Source organism: Ceratotherium simum, chromosome 19 (assembly GCF_057802395.1).
Source record: "Ceratotherium simum simum isolate JZ-2026a chromosome 19, ASM5780239v1, whole genome shotgun sequence".
NCBI lineage: Eukaryota > Metazoa > Chordata > Mammalia > Perissodactyla > Rhinocerotidae > Ceratotherium > Ceratotherium simum.
Genome location: NC_141918.1, coordinates 8,826,755 through 8,838,830, shown reverse-complemented (window position 1 = coordinate 8,838,830; position 12,076 = coordinate 8,826,755). Strand labels below are relative to the sequence as shown.

Genomic DNA, 12,076 nt, shown 5'->3' with positions numbered 1-12,076 from the left:
GCTCTGAGCTAACACCTGTCGCCAATCTTCCTCTTTTTCCTTGAGGAAAATTGTTCCTGAACTACCATCTGTGCCAATCTTCCTCCATTTTTTATGCTGGATGCTGCCACAGCATGGCTTGACCAGCGGTGCATAGGTCTGCGCCTGAGATCTGAACCCACAAACCCCGGGCAGCTGAAGTGGAGCACGTGAACTTAACCACTACCCCACTGGGCCAGCCCCATGTCTTTGTATTATATTTTTAAAGTTAACTCCAGTACACCTTTTAATTTACAATTGAGATTTTATTTCCCAATTATTCCACAGATGAAATTTTAAGGGATTTTCAAGCCCTGTATAATACAGTATCTCTCAAAATTTTGGCCACCAATCAGATGTGAGATTATTTTCTGGGGCCCAAAGACAGGATAAGTGATAATGGATCAAGTGAGGAAATTATTCCCTCTTCATTCCGTTTTAGTTCCTAGACTGTATCAGGAAGTCTCAGATTGGTGCCAGAATGTTATCAGAACTTCCGTAATTATTGCTAACCTCCCTTTTAAACAAAAAACAGCCAAGTTTCAGGCTTAGAGTCTTCAGCAGGCAATAGTTTCTAGCTAGAATTTAACAAAACACTGTTTTGTTTTCATTATCTTTATGCTTACCTTCTGTTTATGGTAAGTGATACCTTCTTTTTACTTGTGGTGGTGATTTCAAGTTTCCTTTAAAAATTATTTTAATAATCACATTGATATAAAGAAATATTAAGAAAATCAGTATACAGGAAGTATGCAGCTAGGCCCAAATTTTGAAGATGATATAAGAATGAGTGAAGTTTGAGAAATACTACATTTTGTCTATTTGGTTAACATCCCATTGGTTTAGCCACCATGAAAGACAGAAAAGGATGTTCAAAGGAATATATACAGGAAAGTCAGACGAGAAGGAAATTACTTCAAAATGAGGTAATCAAAAAAGGATTCACAGACAAGGTGGCATTTGAGCTAGGACACGATAGGTATGATTTAGACATGCAGAGACAGGGAGAGCATTTGAAGAGAGCAAAAGTGTAACAATACAGGCCTGAGTGGTGGCATGTTCCAAATCTTGATTATGGGGGTGGTTACTGGGGGGTGTGTATCATGTACACATAAAATGAGTGCACATTATTATATGTAAATTTTTCCTTAATAAATTCGATAGCATATCTTTGACCTATACAATGAAAAGTCATTGAGGTTTCAGGCTTGGATAGCTTGGGGAGGGGGGAAGTAAATGCAACAAAAAGGGAAATCACAATTTAAAGACAAGGAGATCAAAAGAACTTATGTGCACACAATAAATTTTCAATAAAAACTTTTAGTTATTATACAAAAATAGCAGCTATATACTTCTACTTAATAGTTTCACTTCAGGAAGAGAATTTACCTGAATTAAGGCTTATCCATTAAAATTAAAGGTACTATTCCCACCCCCCTCAAACAAAGGAGCACATTACTAGCACTCACCCCTAACAAAGTAACAAAGAACGGACAGAAGTATCCATGTGTGCTAGTGATATCTGACAGAATTTAGCAAAATAATTTAAGATTGTATTCAACACTTAGATCCCATTTGTAAGCAACTTAGAAATAACTGTCTTAGAATTTGTTTTAACCTTTAACTCTTTTCAATGACCTAAGCTCTTAAAATTATGTAGTTATTAATTATGAAGTACATTTCAAGTGGCTTTTTATCACATTTCATAGTTTAAGAATTCATGACTAGAGAGGCAAACCATTCATAATAAAAATAATGCCATTATCAAGAATTTACTTGTTGGAACTTTATAGCACCATTAACAAAATCCATAACTTGACCATAAAATCAAATTCAAAACATGAATTAATTATGGTTATAGAAAAGCACCAAGAGACCAGAAAAAAGAAGATACTCTCCTGCCATAAATGAAAGCATTAAGTCTCACAGAAACCTATGTGTACCCTTAATATTAATATTTAACTAAGCTTTTTGTTATACCAGTGAGTTGCCACTAGATGTTCATGCTCCAGAGAGCTTAAACTGACAGCCGAAAAAGCATAGTGTAGGGAATTTTAGAGCTGAAAGGGGACTCAGTTCAAGTACAGTAATTTTCAAATTGGTATTCTATGTAACTATATTCTAGGAGATGTTAACACGTTGGCCATGAGAAAATAGGCTCCCTGGCCATGTAAGTTTAGGAAACGCTTCGATAATCTTCTCTGGAGATTTACATGCATATAAATATAGCATTAAAGGTTTTGAGAAGTCCTGCAGTTAAAAGTAAATTAAAAGTTAAACCTAATTTAACCCAATGTGCTCCCAAATTATTTGCCATGGAACACTGTTTTGGGGCAGTAAGCCTATTAATGGATTCAGAACAGCGTTCAGGGGAAGCATCCGTTTGCAAAACTCTGATCCTATGAAATTCCCTTAAAACAGGTGACAAAACTGAGGCCTAGAGAGATCATACCTGGTTAGCAGGAGAACAAAGGACTTGAGTGAAATCATTCATTCCCAGGCCAGAGCTCTTTCCACTAATTTAACTACAAAATAGGACAGGCTTGACTGTCAACCCTCAAACATTTAGTTAACAACATTTAACTTACATTTAACATTTTGGTTATGGTGTTATATTTTCTGGTTTGTGTATTAATTTAGGTGTTTTTAATTCTTCCTTTAAGACTTGGGTTCCTAATAATCAGGCCCACCTGGCGATTTGCTATTGTTTAGCAATTCCAGGCAATGAGTTCCTTCAGAGTGGCAGCTGAAAGTAATCACTAAAATAAAGCATTTATACCACAACTGGTTTGGTTTTAATTTACTCTTGTTATAACTTCCGTCAACTCAACTAAATCACTGTGTTGTTTATCAGGGGGTGAGTTACTTAGCCGACGTGTGTTATCCACAGTAAAATGCAAGATCTTGTGTCTGCATAGAAGGTAGCCAACGACATCGCAATTGAGAGATTTTGTCTTTCTATAGTTCAGGGCTTGTCAGCCTTAGCTTAGCTTATTATTTTTTTGGTACTTATATAAAAAAAAGTTTTGATTGCTTTAATTACAATCTCCAAATCAGATTTTCCCAATCTTTATATTTGTCAACCTCCACAGAACTCTAAGATAGTGTAAGAATAATCAAAACACAATTTACTTAGCTTTAAAAAAAGTACAGTTTTGTGTCACCCCCCCTCCCCCCTCAGGATACGGGAGAAGAATGGAAGAGAACAAGTAACTATTGTTATGTCGCAACTTGAAAAGGCTTGAGAATCAAAGGTGATCACTGTTAACAACTTCCTTACGACTAATCGGACTTCCTCTAATAAACTTCTGCACTGCTCTGCAACCCCGCCCCCCGCCCCCCCGCGGAACATTAACCGTGGCTGGCCTTCACGTCTCCTCAATCTTAAAAGCACCCACCAGATGAAGGAGACCAGACGATGCCTGGATTCCGCCAACAAAGAGGTTACCCCGCGCGCCCCGATCGCACAGGTGCGACCTCCACCCCAACCTTGCGCACGGCTCGGCCTCAGCGCAGAAGGCTCGGGACCGGCCACCGGCCACTCCGGACCCCTGCGCGGGCGCCTCCGCCCGGCCCGCGGGTCCCCAGAAACCAGAGCGCGGCCGGCCGGCTTCGCGCGGGCTCCAGGCGGGGCCAGGGCGGCAACACCCCCGGCGCCACAGCCGCCGACCCGCGGGGCGTCCCCGCAGCTCCGGTGCGAGCCGGGCTGAGGAGGCCGCTCAGGGAGGGCCGGCGGCCGGCCTCGCGACCGCGCTGGGGGCGGGGACGCTGTTACCTGCCGTGGGCTCGGCCGCTCCCCGCCGGCGCCGCTCTCCTGGCAACCGCGACAGCGACACCGAGGCCGGGAGCCCAAGGGCCTACTGACAGCTCCCAGCGTGCACCGCGCCCACGCCGGCGTCGACGTCGACGGCCCTCGGTCCCGCCCCCGTCCCTGCCTCCCTCCCGTCACAAGCTGTCGCGACAGCTCCCTCTAGCGGATTGTCGAGGAAGCGGCCCACGGCCACCAACTGCGGGAGTGGGCTTGGAGAGGGCTGTAGCAGGTGTTTTCAAGTCGCCAGCGCCGGCCCCACCTTGATGGAGAGTTTGGCGGGATGCTAGGAATTGAGAACAGCTTTTAAATATTATTTAAGAATTAAGTATTATTTAAATAATTGTTCAGTATTTCATATGAAAAATTTGAGGCCCAGAGAAGTTAGAAAACTTGTGAAGTTGGGAAACAAATAGTTGTTATCAGATTTGGAACTATTTTGAGTCTAGAACTCTCTAAATCATGTAGTTACTACAAGGAGGATTACACCATTTTACCTAAACCGTAGGGTCAAAAAAAAATTGAACTTTTTTACGAATGTATGACTATAGATGAAATATACCAATCTTTAAAAATAATCAAACACCAATTATGAAGAGCATACTATGCTAAAAATGTTATATATTGCAATATAACGTGTCAGTATTTAAGCACTTAATAGCCTTGAGAATTAAAGGTGGAAGACAGAAGTTAAAATCATCACCCTTCATCACTCCTATTTGAGACGGAATAGCAGTAAACAATTCTTTTAACTGTATCATTACCTCCATTCATAATTTTGAATTACTGTGATGGATACAGGAATTTGTGAAACAATATGATAAACTTAAAAAACTCTGAATACCGATTTTAGAAAAATTGTCTTAAACTAGTATCTCTAGGGAAGTGGGTTTATTATTTGGAAAATCTTCAAATTAATATGTTTGGTGTGTGGTAATTATGACCTTGAAATGATAAAGTAGAATATCAATAAACATACGATTTTCTGTATATGCCATCATTTGTTTCTGCTTTAAATAACAGCCTCTTGTTTTTAAAGAATTATTATTATAATTCTACCGTGGCCTTATATTTTAATATTCCCCAGTTATAAGTATTTACATTATACTAGATCTTTTTCTTTACCCTGTCAAACTTAACCAAAACTTTCTTTTAGTAGTTATGAGATTACAACTTCTCTAGGTCAGTTTTTACTTCTGCAAAAGTGAATAGTGTAAATGTACATATGGAATCATTCTCATCTTCCTTTTTTCAAAGGTTATAGGAATGGCTTATCCTGTGATTCACGATACTGGATTTAACCACACTCTCTGCACAGACAGAAAACTTCTCACATTTTTGCCAGTGTTTCCATCGTGGTCTAAATTGAGAAGCAATGCCAAGTCAACCCTGGATATTTGTTGCCTCAGACAGGGGAGAGCTACGAACGACCGACCATAGTTCATAAAAAAAGAGACCACAGTTCTTAAAAAAGAAAGAAAGAAAGAAAGAAAAACAAGATAAAGTGGACTTCGCGTGGGGAATTCTGCTCTCGGGCTTTCTGGGGACGGTGGCCGCTTCCACCGCCTCCGTCCATCATCCCCCTCTTCCAGCCTCTTCCCTACCCGCGGAGGCCAAAGGGGTGTACTTCGGCCCTGATTTTTAAGGTCATTTCCAGGGAGACTATCGCATCAGGTCACGCCCGTAATTCGCAGAGTGGGAAGACAGCATGGCTCTCCCCGCCCACCTGTCTCAGCGATCAGTCGGAAAGCCGGGATTTGAGAATGCTCGCGCCCCGGCGTGGAGTCCCCGCGGCGGCGCGCTCTCCGCCCGGCAGGCGGCGCTGTGGGCTGGCAGGCTCTGTCCGCGGGGCGAGCCGGTCCGGGAGCTCCGCGCCGCCGCTGCTGCCGCTTCTGCTGGGGCCGCACGTGCGGGCGCTCCAGGCCCTGGTGGCCCGGCTTCGCCAGAACCTCCGGCCGGGCGCCCGCCATGGCGGCCCCTGCGGCGGAGACGCGCGTGTTCCTGGAGGTGCGGAGACGGCTGCAGAGCGCGCTGCTGATCCTGGGGTAAGGCCAGGGGCGGGCGCGGAGCCCGGCTCGCTCTTCTGCTTCTCGGGGAGTCTCTGCCTCCCTCGGAACACCGATTTTGAGTTTCTTCTTTCCAGCTGCTTAAAGCCTCTCGGTTACTCAAAGTGGAGTGTTCTCCCCCCTCGATCCCCACGCCATAGTCCCCCCGTCGATTGGCAGTCCAGGCATCACTTGGGAGCTTGTTAGAAATACGGAGTCTCAGCCCCACACCAGACCTGCTGAATCGGAACTTACATTTTAACATGCTTCCCAGGATTCAAATGCACATTAAAGTTTGAGGAGCACTGATGTGAAATACCGTTGCCAGTGCCCGGCGTTTCCAACAAAACATTGCAAAAAATGCCTTGTCTACCTCTTTCGGAATCCTTGTTATAAAATCAGTTCCAGTGGGTGAGCTTCCTGTTTTGTAAATAACTTCAGGGTTTTTTGTTTTTCTGTCCTGTGCTGAGAAAGTGACACAGTCATTCAGTAAACGTGTGTTCGGTGAACGACTGACAAAGGTTGCAGATTTCTTACTGGAGGTCATTCTTTTATTCACATTCCGGGTTCCAATGAGAAGTCTGCAAACGTTTAACTTGTTATTCACTACACAAACAAACTTTTAGGAAAAGTGTTCTCTTTTTTGTTTGGTAGTATGTGGTCCCCTCGACTATTCCATCGTGACTGCTGTTTCAGGGTAAATTAGATGTTAAAATCCTGAGAAGTTTATTACACAGCACCACACTGAGGTAGATTGATGCTTAGCTTTCTGTTTTTTCCTTAAATCAGCCAGGTGTCTAGTGAGACAGTTTGGGATTTGGCATGAGAACTGAGTTATTTAATCTGAATTTTTTCAGTTGTAACGTGGGGATGATATTTATTACTTTTCTTCTTTTTTTTCGCTCTCTTTTTTCCTCTCTCTCTCTCAAATCATGAGTTCAGGTATCTCCAATTCCGATCCACCTTGTAGGGTTATTAGGAGCCCAAACAAAACAAGTCAAGCCAACCTCCCTACTTCCATCGAAGGGGCCCTTCAAGTTTCTCCTGGATTCCTCTCCCTTGTTTAAGCAAGTTAAGAAACCTAACTTTACTGGACTACTGGTTTGTCCCTGGTGGTCTTTGGCTGTTGAGCTTTATCATCAGTCAATTCCCTCTACCCTGAAAGCAAGCACTGTTCTGATTTCATTCAACAAAGATTAGTTTTGCCATTTCTTGAACTCTGTATAAATGGATTCATGCAGTATATACTTTTTTGTTTCTGGCTGCTTTCCTTCAACAGTGTTTCTGAGATTCATCTTTCGTCTATGGCATTGCATATATCAGTAGTCCATTCTTTTTTCTTGCTGAGTAGTTTTCCACTGTATACAACAATTCATTTATCCATTCTTCTATTGCTGGATATTTTGCATGTTTATAGAGCTTGCTTATTATGCATAAAGCTGCCATAACATTGTTGTGGTTAAGTCTTTCTGTGGACATACATTTTCATTTGTCTTGGATGGACTTGCTAGGTCGTAGGGTAGATGGGAGCTTTACTTTATGAGAAACTGCCAAACAGTTCTCCAAAATGGTTGCACCAGTTTATATTCTTGCCAGAAAAAAATGAGACTTCCAATTGCTTCACATTCTTGTCTGCATTTAGTATTGACAATCTTTTTGATTTTAACCATCTCTAGTGGTATAAAGTGATATCTCATTGTCGTTTTAATTTGCATTTTCCTGGTTAATACTGTTGAGCACCTTCATATTTGCTTTTTGGTCATTCATATATGCTCCTTCATAAAGTATCTTCTAATTATTTCCTATTAAAAAAAAATTAGGGGGCCGGCCTGGTGGCATAGCCGTTAAGTGTGCGTGCTCTACTTCGGCAGCCTGGGGGCTCGCGGGTTCAGATCCTGGGCCTGCAGCGATGCACTGCTTGTCAAGCCATGCTGTGGCGGCGTCCCATATAAAGTAGAGGAAGATGGGCACAGATGTTAGCCCAGGGCCAATCTTCCTCGGCAAAAAGAGGATTGGCATCGGATATTAGCTCAGGGCTGATCTTCCTCACACACGCGCAAAAAAAGAAATAAAAAAAAAAATCAGGTTGTTTGTCTTAGGGTTGAATAAAAAGAGTTTTTTATGTGGTCTGGAAACAAGACCTCTCTCTTGCCTTGTGAGTGTGTGAATATTTTCTCCCAATCTGTAACTTACCTTTTCATTTTCTTAATAATGTCTTTTGATGAACAGAAAATTTTAATTATAATGAAGTCCAATTGCGTTTTTTTATTTAATGGTTAGTGCTTTTTATGTCTTAAGAAATCTTTGCGTACCTCAAAGTTGTAAAGACTTTTTTCTTATGTTTATTTTCTAGGAGTTACATAGTTTTAGCTTTTACGTTTAGGTCCATGATTATGTCAGATTCATTTTTGTGTTTGGAGTGAGGTTGGGGTCAAAGTTCATTTTTTTTCCATAAAGATATCCAGTTGTTCTGTTACCATTAGTTAAAAAAACTGTCATTTCTCCTGTTGAAATAACTCAGTGTCTGTATCAGAAATCAGTTGACTGTATTGTTTGCATGGTTTGTCTTTTTCTACCCTTTTACTCTCAACCTATGTCTTTATATATAAGTTTTTAAGTATATACTTTATACTGGGTGGAGTTTTTAAAACTCCATTCTGACAATCTCTTCGTTTTAATTGTAATTTTTAGTCTATTTACAGTTAATGTAAATAGTATATTGAGTATTATTCTTGTTCTTAATCTTAAATGCCTCTAGAATTTCATCATTAGATATGACGAAGTTGACTTTTGATGAATCTGTTTGGTAGATTGCGTAGTTCCTTTTTATTCCTAGGTTACCAAGGGTTTTAATCATGAATAGATACTGTTTTTTATGTAGTGATTCTTGCAGGTATTGTGATGGTCCTATTTTTTTCCTTTAATCTTTACATCTGTGAATTGCAGTAGAAAAAGTTATTTATGTTAAACTATCTTAGCATTCCTGGGATAAACCCTGGTCATTCATTTATTCAGTCCACAGATGTTTACTGAGTTCCTATTCTAGTACCAAAAACTCAGATTCTGAGTGCTGGGCATATAGCTCTGAACAATAGCAGCAAAGACAAAAATACTTGCTCTCATTGAGCTTACAGTCTAATAGCAGCAGTGGGCGAGAGGTGGGCAGAAAATACAAAAAATAAATAAAATATATATTATATTGAATAGAGATCAGTATCTAGAAAAAAATCAAACAGAAAAGGGGGTAGGGAAAAGAAATTACAACCCCTTATTCCAAATGAGAAAACAACATTTGAGTCATAAACTGAAAGGAGCGAGGTTTGGAAGTATATGATATTTGGTGGAAAACTGTTTCTCTCTGAGAGGAGCAAGTATGAAGGGGTGCCTAGTTCAGAGAGATTTGAGTGGGCTAGTGGAGCATGTAGTAAAGGGTCTTACAGTGGTGTGCTGGTAAATGTTTAACAACCTGCTCTCCAGGAAAACCAACCAACCAACCAAACAAAAAACCTCCCTGATTTGCAGGATTCACTGATTCCTGTGGTGTCAGTACTTTCACCATGGATGATGTCAAGCGACCAAAGGGAGGTCAACTGGTTTGCAAAAAGCCTGGAATTTTAACAGCTGGCTCTAGTATATCATTGGGTCTTAACAGACCGTTGAAAGGACTTGAGCTTGTACTCAAAGTGAGATGTGAAGTCTTGGATAGTTTCAAGCAGAGTGTCTTTTTCAAGCAAAAGACTACAAGCGAATAGTGAAGAAAGCCTCAAGTTTGGAAGATATGGACAATTAGGGTCTCAAAAACTTTGTTTTGGAACAATCTCAAACTTGTAAGTTGCTGTCACTCCTGAATACTTTACTGTGGATTTCCTACAAAGAAGGACGTTCGCCTACATAACCACTATGTAACTGTTAAAACTGGGAAATATGTTACTACCATCTTATACTCAGACCCCATTTAATTTTTGCCAGTTGTCTACATAATCTCTGTAATAGCAAAGTGATCCAGTTCAGAATCATGTGTTGCATTTCATTGTCATGTTTCCTTAGTTTCTTTCAATCTGGAAAGGTTCCTCAGTTTTCCTTGACTTTCATGATCCTGACACTTGGCAAGATTACAGCCCAGTTATTTTGCAGAATTTCCCTCCATTTGGGTTTGTCTCCTGTTTTCTCAAGATTAGGTTCAGGTTATGCATCTTTGGCAGGAATATCACAGAAGTGACGCTGTGTTCTCATTGCATCCTATCAGATGGCACATGATGTTGATTCATTTCATTAAAGTTCGTGTTAACTTTGAGCACTAAATAAAGTGCTTTCTGCCAGGCTTCTCCTCCATCAAGCTACTCTTTTTCTCTTCATAAGTATTAGTTGGAGAGGTCCTTTGAGACTATGTAAATACCCTGTTCCTCATCAGATTCATTTTGTTCATTCATTTGTTTACATCAGTATGGAGCCGTGGTCCTGATTTATTCTGTGGGTTACTTTTTTGCTCAAAGTACAGATGTGGCCAGGGGGAGTCCTTTCAAGATGATTTCTGTGTCTTCTTTGACATGTCCCTATCATTCTTTGATTTCTTCTTTACTTTGTTGCACAGAAAGATGTTCCAGGCTCATCTCATTCTTTTACTATATGTAGTTATTTTTTCAAGGAACCCTGTTTTGTTTTTATTCACCTGTTTTGTTTTGTTTTGTTTTGTTTTGGTGAAGAAGATTGGCCCTGAGCTAACATCTGTTGCCAATCTTCCTCTTTTTGCTTGAGGAAGATTGTCTCTGAGCTAACATCTGTGCCAGTCTTCCTCTATTTTGCATGTGGATACTGCCATGGCATGGCTTGATGAGCAGTGTGTGGGTCCGTGCCCGGGATCTGAACCCATGAACCCCGGGTCGCTGAAGCAGAGCATGCAAACTTAACCACAACGCTACCGGGCTGGCCCCTTTGTTCACTTGTTTTTATGTGGAAAATGACCTCTAGAAACCAAAATCTGGGCACAAAGTACGTTCATTGCTATTGGGATGTCACTTCTCCCAGGCCCACTAGTGGACAGAACTAGAGTGTGTATGTGACATATATGATGTTTGTGTAAGAAGGTATATGTGTATGTATATTGGCATATATATCGTACATACATACACATTTGTATTTATTACTGTATCTGTTCATGTACGTTGAAAACCATGACTTCACACAAGTATTTTCACTTCTTCTCTACCACCACAGGATCCATTCTGCTTTTCTCCCTTTTTCTCTTTGCTACTCTGTTCTCCCATAGTGAAATCCTGGCTTTCATTATCCTCATCACATGCATTTACTTAGTCAATTCTCCTCTTTGCAAATGTTCCACTGGCATCCTTTGCTGCTTCCCTTTTCCACTCAGTGTTGACACTCTCTTCGCCTCCTTGTGCTCTGTGGTGGACTGATTGTTTGTGTCCTCTGAAAATTCATATGTTGAAGCCCTAACCCCGCAGTGTGATAGTATTAGGAGATGGGGCCTTCTGGAGATGATGAGGTGTAGATGAGTTCATGAGGGTGGAGCCCCGGTGATGAGATCAGTGCTTCTATAAGAAGAGACAACAAAACTTCTCTCTGTGCCATGGGAGGATACCGTAAGGAGGCAGCCATCTGCAAGCCAGGAAGAGGGCCCTCAACAAGAACCAAATCTGCCTGCACCTTGACCTTGGACTTCCCAGCCTCCAGAACTATGAGAAATAAATGTCTATTGTTTAAGCTACCCAGCCTGATGTTTTGTTTTAGCAGCCTGAGCTGACTAAGACAGGCTCTGAAACTCCATGCTGAGCTGCCCACCCCCCCGCCTCCCCCCCCACCCCCAGCTCAGATTTCCTTCTCCCCACCTCTTGGGATCTGACATCCCTGTTGGGTGGCCCCCCTGGTGGATGCCCTTTTCACCCTGCTGGGTTTCTCGCATTCAGCCCAGGCCACTGTGGTTCTCCTGTCCTGGCAAAGATGCCTGCCTTGCTCAGCCCTATGTAATTGGCTACATTTTTCAGGAGGGAAAGAAGGGTGGTAAGCCAGAGATGGGGTAGTGGTGGGGGTTTAGGAGCCCAGTGGTGTCCCTTGACACACTTCCAAGTGCCAGCTGCACAGTACAGTTTGAAAATCACTGAAGCAGTAAAATGGACAAATTGTGAACTTTTAGTGCAGTGCTCTGCAAACTACAGCCCGTAGGCCAAATCTAACCTGTGGCCTGTTT

General features: G+C 41.8%; 2 protein-coding genes across 4 annotated transcripts in view; one reads left to right on the top strand and one right to left on the bottom strand.

Annotated features, from left to right (window-relative positions):
- DOP1A (DOP1 leucine zipper like protein A) overlaps positions 1-3,887 on the bottom strand; it is a 92,484-nt gene extending 88,597 nt beyond the window's left edge. For both annotated transcript variants that reach the window (XM_014781087.2, XM_087443827.1), the window contains exon 1: positions 3,794-3,887. The gene's annotated coding sequence lies outside the window, so the exon portion shown is untranslated. The remainder of the gene's footprint in view (positions 1-3,793) is intronic.
- A 1,844-nt stretch (positions 3,888-5,731) lies between these two features.
- Positions 5,732-12,076, top strand: part of UBE3D (ubiquitin protein ligase E3D) — a 150,072-nt gene continuing 143,727 nt past the window's right edge. For both annotated transcript variants that reach the window (XM_004422065.3, XM_087443825.1), the window contains exon 1: positions 5,732-5,871. In XM_004422065.3, the coding sequence (XP_004422122.2) occupies positions 5,795-5,871 (77 nt within the window). In that variant the 5' untranslated portion in view covers positions 5,732-5,794. The remainder of the gene's footprint in view (positions 5,872-12,076) is intronic.